General features: G+C 36.2%; 2 protein-coding genes and 2 long non-coding RNA genes across 6 annotated transcripts in view; 3 read left to right on the forward strand and 1 right to left on the reverse strand.

Annotated features, from left to right (window-relative positions):
• The window catches only part of LOC134213492 (proton-coupled amino acid transporter-like protein CG1139), a 52268-nt gene extending 37905 nt beyond the window's left edge, over window positions 1-14363 (reverse strand). For 2 of the 3 annotated variants that reach the window (XM_062692599.1, XM_062692600.1), the window contains exons 1-2: window positions 13899-14363; window positions 12829-13110 (exon numbers count right to left, since the gene is read on the reverse strand). Coding sequence is in view for 1 of the 3 variants with exons in the window: in XM_062692598.1 (XP_062548582.1) it covers window positions 13899-13931 (33 nt within the window). In the remaining 2 variants the exon portion in view is untranslated. The remainder of the gene's footprint in view (window positions 1-12828; window positions 13111-13898) is intronic. The other variant, XM_062692598.1, reaches the window with a different exon arrangement.
• A 117-nt stretch (window positions 14364-14480) lies between these two features.
• Window positions 14481-15278, forward strand: LOC134213494 (uncharacterized). Its single transcript, XR_009979471.1, has 3 exons — window positions 14481-14664; window positions 14720-14845; window positions 14902-15278. It is a non-coding gene; the product is annotated as an uncharacterized LOC134213494 (long non-coding RNA).
• A 1620-nt stretch (window positions 15279-16898) lies between these two features.
• Window positions 16899-18382, forward strand: LOC134217868 (uncharacterized). The gene is made up of 4 exons (XR_009981172.1): window positions 16899-17006; window positions 17079-17437; window positions 17502-17610; window positions 17674-18382. It is a non-coding gene; the product is annotated as an uncharacterized LOC134217868 (long non-coding RNA).
• A 2271-nt stretch (window positions 18383-20653) lies between these two features.
• On the forward strand, window positions 20654-21690 carry LOC134217869 (dolichyl-diphosphooligosaccharide--protein glycosyltransferase subunit DAD1). Its single transcript, XM_062696697.1, has 2 exons — window positions 20654-20989; window positions 21361-21690. The coding sequence occupies exons 1-2, from the start codon at window positions 20782-20784 to the stop codon at window positions 21489-21491; spliced, it is 339 nt and encodes a 112-aa protein (XP_062552681.1). The 5' UTR covers window positions 20654-20781; the 3' UTR covers window positions 21492-21690.
• Window positions 21691-22061: the final 371 nt, after the last annotated feature.

Below are 22061 nucleotides of genomic sequence, written 5' to 3' on the forward strand. Positions count from 1 at the left end.
GTAAAAAAATTTCCTGTAAAAACTTTGACCTTACTTCATACAATCCTGATAAAGTGCTAGCATTCAGAATGTTTTTTGAACAATTCTCTGGAAAATTTTGCTTGTAAATTTTGCTACAAATTGGTCATGAAAAAAAACAAAACATCGAAAGTGTAAATGCCGAAAAAAGTTCCATGTGAATTATGTCTGAAAATTCAAAACAGTCTCGTGGGAAATACATATAATTTTCGGTGGAAAAAAATGTTCATATTTTCATATTTTTTTACATTCTAATGAATTTCTTCGACAAGTTCTTCCGAATCTTCACCAGAAATTCTATTTAATTTCCAAAATAAGTTTTTCGAACATTTCGGGAGTGCACTTCAAAATGTTTAGTCTCCAGTTAGCCTTACGAGCAAAGGCATAGGATTGCCAATCCGGAGATGACGAGTTCGATTCTCGTTCCTGTCTAGGATGTTTTCGGGTGTCAAACATTGTCGACACCCTAGGTATAATGTATCCTTCGTACTTGCTACACAAGATATATAATCGTACAATTGCTGGCATTTAAAACTTTCAATTTATAACTGAGGAAATGCTAATAGAATAAACTAAGTTGAAAAGCAGACCAACTTCCAGTTGGAATATGGAGCCATAGAAGAAGAAGAAGACTTTCAAATTTTTCAAGAAAAAATCTTCTGAATTTTCATGAGAAATTAAATAGCCAATGCCACATGAAACACTTTGATATTACCGTTGATTTTTTGTTTTTGGATTTTTGTTTTCAAATTTGGAATTTTGAAATGAAATTTTTTACGCTCTTTGTGAATTCTATCACATTTTTTAAATTTTCCAAATATTTTTTTTATTCGAGGCATTATTTAGAATTTCCACGGAAGAGTCTATGGATTATCTTCAACAAATACTTTGGATTTTCAAAGAATAAATCTTTAGAATTCACAAGGTTCGTGTTTTTTTTAATTTGCACCATAAATTTTTCCAAAATTTCATGGGAAATTCATTCTTCTTCGGAAAGTCATTTTGATTTCTTTGTAGGTTCAGCTAAACATTGCACAATGGGGAAATCCGATTTCAAAGGTGGAAAAAATTGATAACTTTCTTCACGAACAACTTACAGAAGTGATCAAGACCTTATTCGAAAGGGAATTTTGCAAAGAATTCAGTGAGTGCTGTTTCATGGACGTGGAACGCTTCTGTATGTAGTTATTGAGCTCGTTTTGCCCTAATGCCCCATATATCGCGAGTTTCCAAACTATTTGTCATTTTATCTTTAAGACATTGTTCTAAAATTGTGTTTATCTCTTCACTGTGGATCCACAGAAGGGCACTAAATATATTTTGTTGGTAAAAGTTGGAAATTTAAGGGATTTTGGGGTCAAATACGCATCAAAGTGCATTTTATGTGAAATTTTCATGTATTCTGTAAGAAATAGTAATATTTACAGATAAGTGTTGATATTATTGTCTCAAAGTGTTGAACAGATATTGACAAATGTTTACCGAACCAAAATTAATGAAATAAATCGTTTCACAGATGTTTTAATTGGTTATTTATGGAGTAAAAAAACGATTTTTAAAAACTTTTGGATAGCACCGATGCCAAACATTTCCAAACCATACCCGATAGCACAACTAGGCAAGAATAGTCATATGTTATGAGTCTTGATGTGATCATAGATAGGAGGTGATGGGAGATACTCTGTTTTCTTACCTTTTTGCCCAAATTCCCCTATGAAATAATATAGCTCAATGATTCTGAGGAAGGAAATGATGTTGTAATGTTTATTTTATTGATATTTTCCAATGATATAATGAAAATAACTAATAATCATATAAATCATTTAAAATATTGAATTATAGGGGATTTAGGGGCCATACAGCTCATTTAATGTAACTTTTATACAAAATACTATAACTTTTCTCACGAGCGACTCACAGATAAGGTTAAGGGCTTATTCGGAAGCGAATTTTCGAAGAAATTCAGTGAGAGATGTTTCATAGACGTGAGACACTTCTGTGTGTAGTTATTAAGCTCGTTTTGCCCCAATGTCCCATACATCACAGTTTATCATATTTTTCGTGCTTTTATCTTCCAAGTATTGTACTGTACTATAGATGTGTTCTCCTCTTCATTATAGATCCATAGAAAAGCACTATACATGATTTGTTGGTAAAGTTGGAAATTTAAGGGATTTTGGGGTCAAATAAGTATTAAATTTCACTTTACGTGAATTTTTCATGAATTCTGTGAAAATTAATAAAAATATTATTGTTCTCCCAGAATGTTCTACAGACATTGATAAATGTTTGCCAAACAATTACTATTGAAGTAAATAATTTCGCAAGCGTTTTGTTTTGTGTTTTATTGTGTAAAGCCCGATTTTTTAAATGCTTCTGAAAAGTGCCGATGCCAATCATTCCCAAACTACACCCGTTTGCACAACTATATAAGAGTAAATATATTAGTCGATGTGATAATAGATAGGAATAGATAGGAAATATTCTTTTCTCATGACGTTTCACCCAAATTCCCCTTATGAAATAATATAGCTCAATGATTCTGAGTAAGAAATGATGGAGTAACATTGATTCAATTATAATTTGTCAATGATACTATAAAAATAACAAATATTCGTAGATTTCATTGGAAAAAAAATCCAAAGGTTCAGGGCTCAGAACCTTTTTTTTAAATACAGAATTAATCAATTTTTTCACGTATTTATCCCAAAATGCCTTAAAAATCCATTTTTAATGTAATATATGGATATTTGTTTTTTTTTTTATGGTATCAATTTCTGTTAAAAAAAATTATGACAATAATATCAACTATTATCTGTAAATATCTGAATAATCAATAGGCAGTAGATTTCGTTAAAATTAACCATATGTAGAGCTACATCAATGCTTACAAGTTTTTAAATCACCGTATTTTAACCCTAAATGATCATTCGATATAATATAGTGTAAATGATTTCTTGGGTATTATTATTTTTTACAGAATACATAAAAAATTCACATAGATGCACTTTGATGATTATTTGACCCCAAAATCCCTTAAATTTCCAACAAAATATGTATAGTGCCATGTATGGATCTACAATGAAGAGGAAAACAGAATTTCAGTGTAATTTTTGAAAGATATAAGTACCAAAATATGAAAAATTTTGATGTATGGGACATTGGGGCAAAACCAGCTCAATAACTACATACAGAAGTGTCTCATGTCTATAAAACGCAACTCACTGAATTTCTAGGAAAATTCGCTTCCGAATAAGCCCTTAACCTTATCTGTGAGTCGCTCGTGAGAAAAGTTATAGTATTTTGTATAAAAAGTTACATTAAATGAGCTGTATGACCCCTAAGTCCCCTATAATTCAATATTTTTAATGATTTATATTATTATTAGTTATTTTCATTATATCATTGGAAAATATCAATTAAATAAACATTACAACATCATTTCCTTCCTCAGAATCATTGAGCTATATTATTTCATAGGGAATTTGCGCAAAAGGTAGGAAAAAGAGTATTTCCCGTCACCTCCTGTCTATGATCACATCAAGACTCATAAAATATGATTATTATTGTCTAGCTGTGCTGTCGGGTATGGTTTGGAAACGTTTGGCATCGGTGCTATTCAAAAGTTTTTAAAAGTCGTTTTTACTCCATAAATAACCAATTAAAACATCTGTGAAACGATTTATTTCATTAATTTTGGTTCGGTAAACATTTGTCAATATCTGTTCAACACTTTGAGACAATAATATCAACACTTATCTGTAAATATTACTATTTCTTACAGAATACATGAAAATTTCACATAAAATGCACTTTGATGCTTATTTGACCCCAAAATCCCTTAAATTTCCAACTTTACCAACAAAATATATTTAGTGCCCTTCTGTGGATCCACAGTGAAGAGATAAACACAATTTTAGAACAATGTCTTAAAGATAAAATGACAAATAGTTTGGAAACTCGCGATATATGGGGCATTAGGGCAAAACGAGCTCAATAACTACATACAGAAGCGTTCCACGTCCATGAAACAGCACTCACTGAATTCTTTGCAAAATTCCCTTTCGAATAAGGTCTTGATCTCTTCTGTAAGTTGTTCGTGAAGAAAGTTATCAATTTTTTCCACCTTTGAAATCGGATTTCCCCATTGTGCATTGCTTTAAATCTTTACCATGCAAAGAAGCACAAGAAATGATTTAAAAATTTTAAGGAATTTTCACATCAGAAAATCTTCAAAATTTTGATTTAATTTTCTAAGGAATTCCTATTGGAATTGATTCTAAAGTACAACCTTCATAAGTACTACAAAAGTGAAATTTTTTTCGTTATTTCCACTTGTAAAAACATCGAAATATCCTCGGGAAATTCATTATTGGTGTTTTAGATGAACTTTTCATCGATTTTCTAATGGAAAATCTTAGGAATTTCCATCGGAAATATTTTGGTATACTCCAAATAATTTCTTTTGGAAATTAAAAAAACTGCTGAAAATTTCTAAGATTATTTTTTGAAAAACGAAAAAAAATTCCATTGGAAATTTAGAAGAATTTCCTTTGAAGATTTATTAAATTTGCCCAGGATTTTGAAAAAAATCTTTAGAGATTCTGTAAAAAAAGTAAGCTGGATTTTTTTTCTAATTTATACCGGAAGTTCTTCGGAATTTGATGTTTATTGGAATTTTTATCGTAAATATGCATTTAGGATCCTTCTACGGATTCTTCTAGTTCTTCAAAATTTCTACCGAACCTTTTTTAGGAACTTTTCCACAAAATTTCGAAAAAAAAATCGTTGAAAAACTGAAGATTTTTCCGTGGAGACTCCGAAGAATTTCTTCTAACTATTCTGAAGGGTTTCCCTTGCAACTCCAGAATAATTATTCTTGAAAATTAGGAAGATCTTGGAATTTAAAATTCATCCAAGCAATACATGTAGGCAATTATTTAGGATTAAGAAGCCTAGTTCTTATGATATTGAATAATTAGGCTAATTGATCGAAAAATTTAATAATGCACCTAATTAGAACATTTAGGTGCATTTTTAAATTTTTCGATCAATAATGCACAAAATTCTAGTAGTGCGTGTTAAAAAGGTTATGACATAGAGAAGTTTGCATTTAAAAAATCAACATGAAATTCTAAATAAAATGCTTTTTAAATTCATAAAAGGGTCTTAGAACTAAGAAGAGTTCGGCGATATGAAAAAAAAGTGGCAGTGTTCCAGAAAAAAACACTCGAATTCCTAAAACAATCTAGGGTAATAAATAGTGTTATAATAACGATTGAAATTGAATTCCAAAACAAATCTCAACCCTTTCAGGACGGATGGGTCATATATGTCCAGCGTTTTAGATTGTCTATTAAATCACAAAAGAGAGCTAGACCACCATTTTCTTCAGTAAAATTGTTAATCTAGATATTGATTTTACAGAAAAAAATATGGGAGCTCAAATTTGACTGACCCTGAAAACTCAGTTATCCGAAACTTTGGGAAGATTTCGATTCTAAGAGCATGCAAATGAAGTTGAAATGTTTGAATCATTCTGGACACTCAGATAAGATGGGTCATCCTGAACGTTAAGCCAGTGATTGCTCTCAAGTTCAGCCCACGACTTCTCGGGTGATCAATCATGACATTTGTAATGTCCTCATCATCGGTATGTACCCAATCCGATGAAATAAGCATATGATCCTAATTTCCATTAACATGAGATCTAAGAGACAGGGTACCCAAAATTATCTTGAGTCAACATCAAGCTGCACAATGACTATGCCTTTTTTGTAGGACCTTAGAAGCACTGGGTCTTGGATGCAGAGATGCATCCTGAACAGAACATGAGCCAAGAGCGTGCCTTGGTGTTCTTAGTTTTGAACTCTGAACACTGTTCAGTGTGCACTGAGTTGGTACGCAAGCAAAACGATCATGGTAACTAAGTTTCCTAAGATTTGGAACTATGCAAAAACATACGAGCATGCTTGATTTCTATCCGTTAGACACCCACGTGTTCCATTACTAGCCGAAAAATGAGTAGCATGCCGTCGCTTGAGTTTGTTTTCCTAGGATACAAGTTGCTAAGTTCGGTCAGTGCTCTTGAACAGTGTGCAGTGTTCAAAACGTTTTGAACACGAACACGCGTTCTCGTGTTCAGATGCATCTCTGCTTGGATGATTAAGTAGTTCAAACATTACGACTTCCAGGACGTTTTTTAAAACCTAAAAGTTTTGTATAACCTAAGTCGAGTCAAGTACGAAACACTGAAGCCGACCTTACTGTTGAGGTCGAAATACGTATCTGTCAAGGTACAATCAAGTGGTGGAATTAAATGGGAAGGTACAAACTCGTCTTATGACAAGTAAAGACATTCCATTTAAAAGCTCAACATAAGTTTTTGAACTAAAAAGTCTGTAGTAGCTTGTACAAATAACAATTGTCATATCAACCCAATGGACCTAATGGGATATTATATCATACCTAGACCAACATTTGAAAAGGGCGTAACAGCCAAAATTTATTCCTTCTGATTCTTCGTCTACGTATAAAGCTATATATGTGGACAAAGAATCAGAAGGAATAAATTTTGGCTGTTACGCCCTTTTCAAATGTTGGTCTAGATACATCATTCATAATTTGGTTAATTGAATAAATCGAATGATCCGAACTCCAAAATGATAATTGATCTATAACAAATTCATTCTTCTATGAGTCGCTTATGAAAAGACCATTGACTGAAGCATATTCGAGATATGGAATAGAAGTTCCTTGGGAAATTATTCGAAAGACATCAGAGTGACCGAGAAAATATGTTTAGTATGGCATCATTGGATTCCACGAGTCAATATCAAAATAAAATTTCAATGAAGAATTAGAAATTTTGAGAGATGAGCCAGCTCTAGAGCCAGCTCAGAGAAAAAATAGAAATTTTCAATAATAGAATTGGAAATTGCCAATAAAGAAATCAGGGTATGAGTATTAAATAAATATAGAATTACTGCAAATAATGCAAAATTTCCATAAACAGTTGAAAATTTTCCACAAAACAATAATAAATTAGCACCTGTAAAAGCAAAAATTGCAATTATGTATTTAAAAAAATCACCAATAAAGAAATTAAAAAATATAGGGATATTTTGGAAAATTTCTAAGCCATTACAAATTTTTCCCGAAATTTTTATAACATATTCGCGAGTCCGCATTTTTTGGTATCCTCCTGATGCATCGAAGGTATGCGAGTTCTAGATAAACTAATACCTGATACACATTACAACATGATAACATCATAAAAATCTTCGAAATAATGAAAATTTATAATTTCCATGCTGGGTTTTAGTTTGATTTTGAATCAGTTGAAATTGTCCATCTTTAAAATTGATCGGATTAACCATATGTTTTAGTTACATAGGTTTTTTTTTAATTTTTGTGCTTGAAAAAAAAACCACGTGGTCAAAGGGGGGGGGAGGGGGGGTTCTGCCAAATGACCACGATAGACCACATGGGGGGAGGGGGGGGTTGAAAATCTTCAAAAATATGACCACGTGGTTTCTGGATGGCCCCTGTTTACAAAAGTTGAGTAAAATTTACTTAACATTTGTTTAGTTTCTATTTAAAATTAAGTATATTTTACTTAATATTAAGTGAATTTTACTTAATTTCTAGAAAAAATTACCTAATTTTGGGTTCCCTCACTGAACCCCCGGTTTGAGTGAAAAGTACCTAATATTAGGTACTTTTTTCTAACCGTGCAGAAAAGCACATCGGCTTGGTGCCTACCGAGTAGGTACCCTATACCGCTTCAAACAGCGCATGCGCGTTTGGTTGAAGAGCGCGCAATCGGAACAAAATAGAAAAAGAAAAGAGGTGGTGATTAAATAAATTTTCTGCTTTATCAAAGTGTTCCATGGCGAAAGTCCGGTTTTGAATAAGCATATCAAAAGCGTTTCAATATTTCGTATTGATTGGGATTTTTTGCTTATGATGATTTTTTCGTCAAATCTATTCGTATACCATGTGGACAACATGGGGGTAGAGGGCTAGGAAGAATGTCCAGGTTCAAACAATGAAAAATTGCATGATCAGATGTGTACGCTGATACAATTCGTCAAACTGCTTGACTGGTGTGTACGTTGCATTATGCAACGTACACACCAGTCAAGCAGTTTGACGAACATTGACTCCGCCCCCAAGAAAACGCTTCGGTTGCTGCTTTGTTTGAACGTATGTGAAGTTGTTCGAACAACCATTTGACAGTTGGCGACTCGGTTGGAAAAAATTAAAACAGTTTGATTTTGGTTTGAGTTGTCGGGGGTGGAGTCAAGGTTCGCCGAACATGTTTGAGCATTTGTAGTGAAGTTGCACAAACCCCATGAATTTTTTGATGGTTGATGCTCAAGTTGGCGTTTCGGTCGTTCGTGTGTGATATTGTTGGTCGAATAAATTGTTTGTTCGTGTCGCTGTTGGTAAAACTTGATGGATGTTTGAATAAACGAGAGGTGGAGTCAATGTTGGTCAAACTGCTTGACCGTGTGTACGTTCCATTAGAAGCAGATAGACGAAAATATGGGAACACGGTTGAAGATGGATCGATTATATTAAAAAGACAGAATCACCGTCTTCGACCAGAGGTCGCACAGACTGAACACTTGACATTTAGCATTAGACAACGGTCAAGGACATTTACACAACACCCAGTGGACCAGAGAACTTTTCGCTTTACGAAAAGTTTTCTCCTTACTGGGGCAGGAATCGAAGCCACACTCCACAGCACATGCGTCTAGACGATTGACTAACCGCACGGCCACGAAGCCCACTTGGATGTGTCATTTCAGGTTAGGTTTTTCTCAAAATATTTAACTTTGATACGGGAAGCACGAACAATCATCAACTCGTCATAATTTTCATCATTAAATGCATAACTTTTTTTTCTACGACAAATATAATTTTGAAAAAGTATCGACGGCGCGTGCTTGCTCGTAATTTTAATGCTGGTACATTGGTAGCTACTTCAAACAACTTAAAACCGAAATACGCCGCTCGGTGCACAGGTTGAAGAATTGACCACGCGACGCCTCTGCCCAGAATAAAGCAGCAGAGTAGATGCTGTCAGAGTGGATGTAATTAAGAGTGGCGACATGTGCCGCGTTTGACAGGTCTCCTGCTCGTTTGGAACACGATTTTGTATGGGAATGACAGATGAATTTTGTTCCAATTCTGACAGTGTCGCCACTCTTATTTAAATCCACTCTGGATGCTGCCTTCTTTGAAAGTACGCATTTGTCCAGAATAATGCGAAAGAGTGAATTACTTCTTAAAAACACGCATGGGCCCAGAATAAGACAAAAAGACAAATGACTCTTGTAAAGCACGTATTTGCATAGAGGTTTTATAATTCTTTTAAATTTACGCTAAATTATCATTGAGCAAATGTCCCTAAAATCATTATAATTATTTTTGTGTTTATGCCAAATGGCATCAAGCCAAACGGCCCTATACTAAACGGCATTATGCCATTTGGGGTAGCCCCAAATAAAAAAAAAGCCTACTGTAGTATAGTGAAACACGTCTTCTTGGCTTGGTGGCGTAATCGATAATGGTTTATTGTGCTAACGTCATTGATTGCAATAGTATAACCAGAATGCTTAGATTTGTATAGATTGCTAAGATCCTACATCTCTCCCCTTTCTTAATATTGATGTTTTATATTCAATTAGAATGAGTAAAATATAATTTATAATCATTAAGGTAAACAGGTTTACGTTTCACTCTTCCGTCATGCTGGCGTTTACGGTTCGTTGAAGTGATGGACTTTTCGGAGATCGAAGTATGCTGCGTTGGTGACAACACGCAATAATTTTTGCTCCCGTCATTTTTTTTCTTTGAAAAATTTACCTACTGAAACTGAATTTTAAGCAACTTACAATTAAGCGACACCGGAAGTGAAAGTGTTTTCTGGTTTGTGCAAAGAGATCTAATACTAGTGTGATGGAGCGATGAAGAAGGAATAACGGAAGTATGAAAGCAGCAGCGCCTCCTGCTCGTCGGATACCTTGCTTCAAATTAGGTAATCAGGTAATCGTCGGAACAAAGACGAGGACACTGCATTTTGTGAGGAAAATGTATAGGTACAAGCTCGAGAACAGCCAGCGAGCAGTTCAATGACGTGGGTGAAGCTATAGTGGCGGTGACTGCTAAGAAGAAATAGAAGAAGTCAAGAAATCGAAATATCGTGCTCATCCAGAGGGACGTCGATAAAATGACGAAACGGAATGGAGATTTGGTGAGGTTTTTCCGATATAATAATTGCTGATATTCGCGTACCTGAAAGTTGTAAATGCACTCCCACATATATTTATCAATAGAATAGTCGTAGAAACATGATTCATATTCAAATGGACACAGCTCGAAAGCTGAACAAATATCTGTCTTTGTGTATGTATGATGTGCTACTTTCGATGAGGGAAATATAAGAAAATATTATGAGGTTTTTAGTGAAATGTTTTTACTTTTCATAAGACGAGTTAACTCTGTGTCATTTAGTTTTGCCACCTAATTGTACTCGATTGTATTGTACTTGACTTGAATCAGTCACTGTCTAGTACGAGACACTGAAGATGTCCTGGTTGTTGGAATTTTATGACAAGGAAAAAAAATCCTAGTTTGATACTATTACTTTAATTTACCAATAATGAAAACAGTTTGGATTCGATATTTTTTAGATTTGTGAGTTGTGTTGAAAAGGATGTGTGAATGGATTTGGATTAGATCGTAATTGAATTTGGTTTGAAAGTTTTCATCGATTTTAGATCTCCTTGACATAAATACTAAAAAAACTGAATTTGACAGGGGAGGGGTTTTCCATATATGATTCTTCTCTTCTCGTTTCAGAGAGCGAGCAATGGCGCTTAAACCTAGGCTTATTAGCCAGGGCAAGTCTAATACCTTGTCCCATCCCAGGAAGTTAAACATCTAGGAAAACGGAGTGACATAAATTTCTTAGCATGGTCACTCCCAACGTTTGAAAAAACTTATCATATCATTTGCTTATGATGATATTCCAAAACTAACTCCAAAACTAACTCCTAACTCCAACTCCTTGACATCTATGAGGGCGTCGGTGAGTCGCTGGCCTCTCACTAAGTAGATGTCATATCATCATTTCCTTCCCTTCCCTAGTAACGGAGAAGATGGGCGTGGCCGGCAATGGTAGTTTTCATGCTTTATCATTTTGGACCTCCAATTGGGTTGCTATTAATTCCCAAATAGTAATCCATAAGCAGTTGGGGTAAGAAAGTTAAAGAATATACATGACAGCTATCAGTATGCAATCTACGAAATACTCCGTTACAACGCAACGCAACGCAACGTTGAAGTGATGGACTTTTCCGCTTTGCTTGGAGTCGAGTACGTATATGGTTTTGTTGCATCATCCTGGAGAAATTTCTCGGATTCTGTTTTCTGATTTAGAAGTTGGTTTCGACAATATATTTTCTTAGTATGGTTTACGTGTCTGTTGCAAATCACTCCATTATCTAGAGCATTTATATTTTCTACTTAACAAACAGCCATGACTAACAACTTTCAAGAAACACTCTGTTATAATGGGTTCATCAACATAGGTTTAGCTTGCATTTAGCTGTTGTTTTTTTTTTATTCAACCTTCCATTGTAGAAATCATCTGCATTTCCGCCAGGTTCTACAACTCTTGGTGTACAACCACTGTCAATAAGGGCTTCACCGAAATAAGAGTATCACATTTGACCTCTTCAACTTTGGTAAATACAACCCTATTCATTCGACATCGGTTAGTGGGATTCATCCTGACTACTGCAGGTCCCGTGATCTCTCTTGAGACATTCAATGAAGTGGTCTCGTCACCCGTACTCCTGGTTCTAGTATTTCAGGACATCAAGTGACATGGTTTATCAGAATCCATTCCCGACTTCGGGTTCTGCAATAACGTCATATTGCATACTTCATCCCTAAAAGTGGGTTTCTGACTACCATCGCCACGATTCCAAATATCTAGCAACCATATTATTGAGCACCAGATACAATTTTGTGGCCCATTATATCAGAGCTTGAAAGTTTGAAAGGACTTTGAGTTCTACCATCGGCCAGGCCATTATTGTGTTTGAATTTCAGAATCTTCGGTTTTCCGCTCGTCGCCAATTGTAGTATAGTGAAACACGTCTTCTTGGCTTGGTGGCGTAATCGATAATGGTTTATTGTGCTAACGTCATTGATTGCAATAGTATAACCAGAATGCTTAGATTTGTATAGATTGCTAAGATCCTACACCTACATGTGATACCACCACGACAGGATATGTCCTTGGTTGCCATGTCAGTGCTAATGGCGTAAGGCCACCCATTGCATTAAGAACACATATCCAAGGGGAAGGCAGATTGACAAAGTTCAAATTAAATATATTGGTGGACAAGTCATAGTTGGACCGGTCAAAATACCTTGCTTTAAGATTTCCAAATTGTGCTTTATATTGTTGAAAGAAAGTGCTGAAACGGGAAAATGTTTGCGAAAACAACTAACTGGTACTGTGCAAAGTCATGTAGGTAATTATTGGTAGCTCTCCTGAAATAGGAATACTACTTCCCTACTTCTGTGGTTCGCTTGGCAAACTGCTGGTGCTAGGAGCGGGCATTGTAAGCACCCTTCTACAGGACTGAGATAAATGTTAGTTACTATTGGAAAGACAACAAACTGTACAGTGCGAAAAGTTAGTGCAGAAATATTTACTCTTGCCGACACCTCTATGAAGAGTTACAAGCGGAATCGTGGAGCAACGAGGAAGAATAAACTTACGGAAGCAAAACTGTTGCACGAAACTCTGCTGCGATTTCGTCTCTCCTACCGCCAACGATCTCCGTTTGTTTCGTTTTAATATATTAGATGTTGGAAGATTTACAGGGTTCTGGGATTAATCACGATTTTTTTTCTTTTGCTTTCTAATGTATGTGCCGGTTTCCGCCAAACAGGCAATTATCTTGTATCCGTTTTCCTTTTATTTATGTATTTATTTTTCATCCAAAGATTTTGCCAAGACGCTTGCACAAAGCACAAAGAGAGCAGATGCTGCTAGAGAGTCTAGTATTGTTCGGGAAATAAATTAAAACAAAAAAAGGAAAAGTCAATTATCATGTTCTGAGGTACGGGATAAGGAACAGGATGTTCTACGAGGAATGCTTTTGAGTGAGCCCCAACTGAGATGGGATGATTTCCCTCCCATCACGCAAATACCAACGCATCCACGGATGATCCAAGAAAAGGGACGATGGGGAAAATTTTCCGACAAACAAAAAAAGCCTTGCAGTAATTTTGCAACGTATATCTCGGGAATTTTAAAAGATAATCAGTGTTGCCATATTTCGAAAATCGAGGCTGCGAAATACGTCACGTTCTGATGGGCTTCACATGAAGAAATTTTTTAAGTTTCATAAAGTGATATAATCTGGAGAGATGGTTGGAAATTATGAAATCCTGATGGAATTGATGAACGTTCTCAAATACTCATCAAAACAGTTGTTTCAAAAATTTACAGAGAAGTAATAAAACCTGTAGAAAAAATACTGTTTCAATGGAAACAGCTTCAATGTTAATTGACATCACTGCGCGCCGCCACCAGAAAAACCGACCGACAATGGACGAGAAAAGGGAAGAATAATTGTAGGAAAATTTCCGGATGCTGGCTTTGGCCGGCGTTGCTCTGCACAAAGCAAAGCATAGAACGAGAAATTGTCTGGAAAAGCGGATGTTTTGCGTTGGTGGTTTCGAAGGGAGGGATCTTCCTATCGTCAGAGGATGGATAGTGGTTATTAGGTGGTGGGGTGCGCTGGAATGTTATTTGGGGCTTATTAAATTGGACTTGAACTCACCTGTAGATTGATCAGCGGGGTGAAATCTTCCATTCCTGGCCAAGTATAGACGATTTTATCCAGGAAAGCAATGCAAAATCCTTATCACTTATTTAAACACTGGATTATCTTTGTAACTTATATATTCACCAGCTTTTGTTTTGATGAGACTTTTAGGGGCGGCAGTCACCACAATCACTTACCACTCCTTAGGCCGTTCCTAGAGAGCACAACACAATCAACGTTTACACAATCTTGTTTTTACTCTAAAATCTTGCAAATGGCTAAGCAGAGAGCGCAAACAAAAAAATAAACCCAATCATCCAATGCCTAATATTGGCACCCAAGTGTTCCTTTTTTCAGCATTCCACTTTTGCTATGTACACCGATAACCGATTGTATTCGCTCTCACGACACTAGATATTTAGCCGATAGCAACTTATTTCAGTTCGATATTCAACAACACTCTGAATCTGAAATCCTTCCTTATACACTGGTAAAACTGCAATGATTTATTGAATTTGATTCTACATATAGATTATATAAAAGAATCAAAACATAAATTCAATTTGTGGTATCGCTGCTCTTCATTTATATCGCACATATTGGTTATGTGTGATAGCACTTAGTCAAAATTCATTAATCTTCACACATAGAACGAATACAAAGCTGGCAATTGAAGATCATAGCTTAAAAAAATGGCGTCCGAGGCAATCTGCGAAAATTTTGCTACAGAAGTTAGCTCACTTCGGATTGTTTTCAAGCAGTTTTATTATTCTTTGAAGGGGTAAGTTTTATTAAGCTTGTCTTAAAGTTGGTTCATAACTCAATGTTATTTATAGTAACGATCTCGGTAACGATACAATATTGCGGCATCCTGATTCGATAATAATCTTCCTCTTGCTCTTCCGGAGGCAGTGACGAAATCTTTCGACAGGAACAGGCAATATGGCGTGGCGTAATCCAACGTAAGTTTAGTTGCTACTGCTTTAATTTTATTGTATATGACTTCTCGGTTCAACAGGAACATATTATGACATCGAAAAAAAAATCGAAAATGTATTTTCCCAATGCGGATATCGGAACCCAATGCAAAGACGCGATTCCTGAAGCCTCCAGCAAGTATCATTTAAAAAGTGTGCAATTGAGCTTGGCAACTCCAGCTAAAGTATGTGCTGCACACTGAAGGTTTCCAGTCCGGGAACTGTTATTGGATCGGAGGAGCAGCAGTACTTGCAGTCGAAGACTTGGAGTCCACTGTCTTGGGGAGCGACGAGGTAACAACAGAAGATCGATCGGAACATCCATCTGTACTCATCTATAATTCAACTATACCATGTTAATGCATATATAGAAGATTATTATTTATAATATAAATGGTTTTTCTTATTTCTATACATATATTAATTGCGTATTTAGATTACAACATTTGACAATACCCCATATTGAGATGATATATAGACCTAATGAAACTGATTTGACTTCACCAATGAAAAATATTGACTAAAACATATAATCCATTTGTAATTTAAAATTGAGTTTATTTGTAGCCACACATAGATATAATGAAGACGGAAAAATAGGTAATCATATGTATCACACATACCCGTGATTTGTATGCACAAATTGCAAAAAAATATGTGTACGAAACATACAACCGATATGAGAAATTTCCTCAGTGTAGGAGTGACGGTGATTGCGCGATGACGACGATATCCAAGTGCGAGGGCGAGCAAGCTGCGAACGAATAATGCCAGTGCACTTTTATCTCAGCACAAAGAGAAAACAAACATCATCCCAGAACAGAACACAAACACGACAAACACCCTTTTTCACGAAAATTGCTTTTTTGGCACTAAACTGACGTCTCCCTGATTACTGTCAAATATATCGAACGTGGGCTCATTTCCAAAAACAGAAATTTTGATTTTGTAAGGTCGATCACAAATTGCGTTACGCATAATTTGCCGATTTTTAATTCTCATGATGTTCGATATCATTCTACGCGGGACCTCGCATTACAGCACCCAAAAAAATCTGCACGTTCTTTCCACCTGAAAAAATACGTAGATTTGTTCCACCTGAAATTCACGTAACTTTTACCTGATTTTCCGATAGAAATTTCATTCTACGTGAAAATCAGGTAAGTTCTACCTGAGTTTTGGATAGAATTCACCGGACACGTAAGTTTCACCTGAATTTTCTGAAGCATTTGCAGCTACGTGTGCACGTAAAATGTACCTGAAAATTCAGGTGGAAACAACGTTTAGATTATTTGGAGTGAGCGCTATTGTCTATCCGGAATAAATTTATACCGCTTTTTATACCGAAGTTGGATTTTTCTCCAGATACAGGCAACTTTCCCAACTTCGGAAGTAGCACTGAGGAAAATGGACGTATGATTTTCAATCAAACGCCTTATGAAAATTTGCCACAAGGAATCGGTATGAATTTCAATATGTTGCCTTATGAATGATGATTTTCATTTAAAAAAAAGTGAAGTGCGGCAGACTGGATTCGAACCATGGGCGTCGGGGTCGGGAGGCCGGTATGCAGACCACACGCCCATTGACGCTTGAATACTCGGGAAGGTAACTGCGTATAAGAAGCACTGCTGGTGGAATAATCGGTCGAAGATTCATAAGGCGCCAGTTATGAATTTCGATAGTCCAGTTTGCTGAGTGTAGTGCGCTGGATTCGCCTATGATGCGCTAAACAACGCATCAATTAGTTTGACAAATAAAACTTCGGAAGAAAGTTCGGTTCGGAAGTCCCGACTTCCGAATTCTAACTTGGTGCTACGCCGACAATATATTTGCAGCGCACCACTCATCAGTTGCGCATACACGCTTAGCTCAGTTTACCTATTTATGAGTACTTGATTCACCCATATTTGGGTATTGCACATTTCACTCATATTATAAGTAAAATATACTGAGAATATCGGTAAATTTCACCCATATTGTTGATAAAGTGACTTTACCAATGTATGAGTGAATGAATTTACTCATATTTGGGTGAAAAAAAATGACTGTTGGTTTTGTTTTCAAGTTGTTGTCGAACATAATCCGAGATTCCAAGATAGTCTCTGAAAACTGTTCTGTTCTTGCGGATTGTGGACCAATAAATGTAAGTAAATATTTAATGCCGAACATATAATATAACATCTTCTGTTTTTCATTATTATTCAATAAATTCTAGGTATCAAATAATCTCTCTTGCGTGTGGTGCTACAGTGTAATATAAGACGGTGAAGCATCCACAGCGGACTCCAACCCAGCAGATCCGCGACCAACGAAAATGCGGAACCGAATCAGCAATTCTCCTGTCTCATCCCTTCATCTGCAGGTATTGTACAAGGGGTGCATCCAATTTCAATCACTGGAGCATCAGGAGGTAAAGGCAACAACCTTAATTCATTCATTGGGAACTTTCAAATGCCCGGAGCACCTTCGTTGAATTCCTGCGTGTTCTGTTGCCTTTTCACCACGTTCAACATAAACATCAACCTGCAGTAGAGAAGCTTACACCTGTTGTGAAACCCACACACCACACACCTGGTAAGTTTGATTTGTTATCCATGCCTCCAATGTCCACAAAAAGACTCCATTTTCCATCTTGCAGATATGTCGTCCACCGGAACGAAATGACATCCAACTCACGGGTACTCCAACAGATTTAGTCCACCTGATTTGCAAGGCAGCGGTCAACACCCATCAACATTTGTCAAAACGTAAGTTGAAATGATTCGGCACTCTAACCCTTACCATGACACTTCATCTCCGACTGCTTGTAGGGACGGAAACGGCGTGTGATCTTCGCCGGTCGCTCTATTCTATCTACTTCGGTACCATCCAAAGATACGACGATGACAACGGAGGTGAAAATGGTGCAGCTAGAAATTATGGACGCAATTGACCTGGTGGTGGAAGCTGTCGAATGGAAGGACCTAAGTGACTAAGTGATCCTGAAGATTGATTATGTAAAGAGGATGTAGGATTTCGCCTCAGAGAAGATAGTTCAATATGGGATTTGCTGCACATATCTGTGGCTGCACGAAGCTTGAACTTCGGAGGAGGGCTGCTATGCACTGAACGAAACATCTTTGGAGGCAGTGGTAGTGGCAGTGGTCACTGCCTGTGTCTTGGTACTGCTGACCAGATATGGATGCACCGGAAAGTAACGATTATCGTGCGCAAGGTAATAGCTACCAAAAAAGAGTGCGAAATATTCGCGAAATTGCCCGAGGCCGAGATCTAAACGATATAGATTTATAGGAAACAATTATAATTTCGATAATTACAATGATCATTATCATCTATATGATCACAAGCGTCGTCGAGACGAGAATGGACTTCCATAAACTTCAATTTCCGCCAATACAGCCACCGGAAATCTGAAATACTGCTTCTCTACCTATAAGGCATGGATCCTGCTTTTCCCTGTCCAACAGTAACCAGTAGCTCCGATATGGTGTTCCAGTCAGTAAGTTTTAAAATCATGGATTATGTACTGCATCTTTTTGAAATATAATTTTAATAAAAAATAATAATACTTTTTTAAACAATTATTTCGAAAATTTCAATATTTTGAATGTCTCAAGCAAAAGAAAAACAATGAAAAATTACCCAAATTTGGGTGAAATTTACTAATATACCGCTGTCATTCAAGTACCTATTTATGGGTGAAGCTCGGGATGAAATCGGTTTACTCATATATAGGTAAATGTCACTTTACCCATAAATACGTATGTGCACTTTTTGGCGATTATACACACAAAAAAAAAATCGTTGGTAAAATTAAAAGAAACGTTGTTAAAGTTAAGAAAATTCGTTAGTGATTTTCAGTAGAAAGTATAAGACTGTTAAATCTACCAGAGCAAAAATGTTACCTTTGTTTGAACTTTCACAAGAGCCGACTTTTTAAAATGACATTATCCTTTCAAAATTAAATGTGTTTTTTACATTGAAATGAACTAGTGATACTTTTGAAACAACATGTGGTGCGCACTTTCAATTTGAATCCAGTATCCTTAAAACGAAATGTTATACATTTTCAAAATTTATTATTCTGTTTCATTTTTGTATATAACAATTTTATTTACTTCTATTTTAATAACCACAAATATGATACCATTTCATTTTGACAACGCCGACCATCGACGCAGTCGAAATACCGTGGTGCCTTGCCGCCATAACAACCGTCGTGATGGTTATGCTGGAGATGATTCGGTCCACCTCCGTTGCAATTGTTCGTGTAAAGGTTGTCATACCGCGTCCACGTTTCCGCCAGTCGACTTTAACGATATTAGCGGGATCTGGCTTGATACCCAATCGTTGTTCCGGGCACCCTGGTGGCCTTGCAGTATAGGTTGAAGAGCCATCTATAATATCAAAGTAAGAATATTATGTAAAAGGCGACATAATGCAAAATATTTGGGACAGGCATAAATGACCATTAATTAAAAGTTACGGAAATTGCAATCTCACCGGTTAAGCCACAGTGTTGTCTTCCCCTCGATCTTCCCACCGGCGCAGCGATTTTGTTTCCATTGCTCTGATGTTTCATCCTCAGCACCCGGATATCCGCGGATGTTTCTCCCGGTAAAACATCTCACCTGTGTTGTTGATGTAGTCGGCCGCTTCAGGCGTCTTTTTAAGGTTGACCAGGCAAGTTTCCGTTGGGTCCTAATCGCCATTCTCCGCGATTAGCGACGGGATTCTCCGAAAGATCTCGGCAGGCCGATTCCAGGGCAAAATATCCTTAATTATGTGCTCCGTCGGTTGCACTTTCTATCGATCACGGCGAGGATCACGGTTGTTGTCCGTTGGGATTTGAGATAGGTTTTATACCTTTCTTCCAAATCCTTCTCCGTTCTCTGCCAAAAAAAACTTGCTGTTCACTGAAAAACTTTTTCTAATTTATTTTCTGACCGTCGTGAGCTGCCAGTTACATTATTTTTGTTATTTTTTCGTTGTCAGGGTTGCCAGAAACATGGAATATGGAAGTTTGTTTGATTATTTTAAAAGTTTTGTTTTGATTGACCTCACTGTAAAAATCACAGTTGTACACTGAAGAAAAAACTTTCAGATTAAACATTTTGCATTTAATTTAAACATAATAGCATTCGAAAATACTAAATTTTCATAACTTTTAAAATAAAACTAGAAAATGTTAAAATCACAACTTTTTTTGGTTCTGTGTAGGTACTTTTCACCTATATTTGGGTGAACTGAAGTAAGCGTGTAGTAATGAAACTTGTGACTAATAGAAGAAAAATAGATTTTCGCGAGTTCAAAAATTCGGTTTTTACCCAATGTTTTTTTTTTAACATTTTTCTTGCATTCTTATAGAATTTTGGTCTTCTTTGCTTTTGTATTATCCTCAATTATTCTTCGATTATGCAAAAATGTAACTCAGAAATCTGAAAATTTTCCGAAAACATGAAAACGAATCATAAAATATCATAAATAAAATCCATATCAAATCTGGATTGTAATTTCAAAAAATTACAACCACACATAAATTAAATAATTGCTAATTGGAGACCACACATGAAGTTTATTTGGATATATATTTTATTAGTATAGTTCGCGTGGAGAATGGTTATGTGTGCGCTAATATATATCATAAGTTAAATCTATGGATTTTTGCCAATAAATATGTGTGTATAGTTTGATTACAAAACTATATACGCCCACATCGGAAAGTGGTCTTGATATACGTATTTTGCGAATGGCCCCGAAAAAGAAAAAAAGAACATGTCAAAAATATCGATTCATGTCACAACAGCGCTACGTGTCTCGTATTCCTTCCAGTTGGAGAATAATTTCGGTGAAGAATAAGGTACAATTTCTGCCTTTATTTCGCAAAAATATAAGTAAAAATAACCGATTTGTGCAAAATGACGAACATAAAAACTGTGCTGTTTAAATTTTATGATGAGTACACCACCAATACGCCGAAAAAGCTGAAAATCATCGATGCCTATCTACTCTATATTCTGCTGACCGGCATCACGCAGTTTGTTTACTGTTGCCTGGTTGGAACCTTCCCGTTCAATTCTTTCCTGGCTGGATTCATCTGCACCGTGAGCTGCTTCGTGCTGGGAGGTAAGTCCTGTCCGAGTTGCCCTCATTTAAGACCGAGAAGAGCTTAAGAACAATTTCAAATACCAAAGACAAGATCTCATCCCACTTATTATTCCTTTACGAGAATGCGGTATAGGATAGGGTGTTCCAAAAATTGCATCAAACTTCAAATTCAATTTAAAATCAATGTTTTTCGTACTTTATTAATATGTACGAAAACCTGGCAATTTACGTTATTTTTCACCAACAATTCGATTTCTAATTTAATTTGTAAATACTCGTCTAAATATTAAATAATTTCCTCGTGTGTCAACAAAATTAGGCATGCTTTAAACTCTTATTTTTGCTTGTAAATTCTAAATTAATCCAAATAATCTCATTTTGGTTTTCAGTTTGTCTCCGACTGCAATCGAATCCTCAGAACAAATCGCAATTCCTGGGAATCTCGCCGGAACGAGGCTTTGCCGATTTTGTTTTTGCGCACATCATACTGCACCTGGTGGTCGTAAACTTTATCGGCTAGAGTTAAGGCAAACTCTGAGCTGGGTGAGTCTTTGCATTCATTTTACAGTCTTGTAATCTTCAACTACTCTTTCTACCTAATCTAATATTAGTTTGATCCCAATCACGGTGCATTCTGTGACTTTCTGAATATGATTATATGTGAACCAGATTAGTCTGGAATAATAAAATCGATAGCGGAAGTATCAAATGACCCAATAGTAATATAGTTCTCTCAATGTTCGAAATCCTTAAAGTAAGTATACACAATAAATCAATTTCATTGCATTGTATTTGGGACGCAGAGCCCATATCAAGCTCTATCTGGAATAAGGGCGAATGTCGCAAGAGAGGATTCTCTTCGTCGACTTCCCCTCTTTTTAATAAAAGTGACAAGCAGCGGATTTCTTTGTGGTTTATCACCTCAGCACGATAGAAAACAATGCGAAATTGCATTCTGATGTGATAAACTGCAGAGAAGTCCTCTGCTTGTCACTTTTATTTAAAAGAGGGGAAGTCGACAAAGAGAATTCTCTTGCGACATTCGCCCTTGCGTGATAGGCTGCCAAAGCATACGCACACCAAAGTACAC

Source organism: Armigeres subalbatus, chromosome 2 (assembly GCF_024139115.2).
Source record: "Armigeres subalbatus isolate Guangzhou_Male chromosome 2, GZ_Asu_2, whole genome shotgun sequence".
In the NCBI taxonomy this organism is placed as follows: domain Eukaryota; kingdom Metazoa; phylum Arthropoda; class Insecta; order Diptera; family Culicidae; genus Armigeres; species Armigeres subalbatus.

Bases quoted from the DNA above. Each gene is read 5' to 3' on its own strand.
- LOC134217869 (XM_062696697.1), top strand. From the start codon at position 20,782: ATGACGAACATAAAAACTGTGCTGTTTAAATTTTATGATGAGTACACC. The intron at 20,990-21,360 runs GTAAGTCCTGTC...TTTGGTTTTCAG, and splicing joins GAGCTGCTTCGTGCTGGGAG to TTTGTCTCCGACTGCAATCG.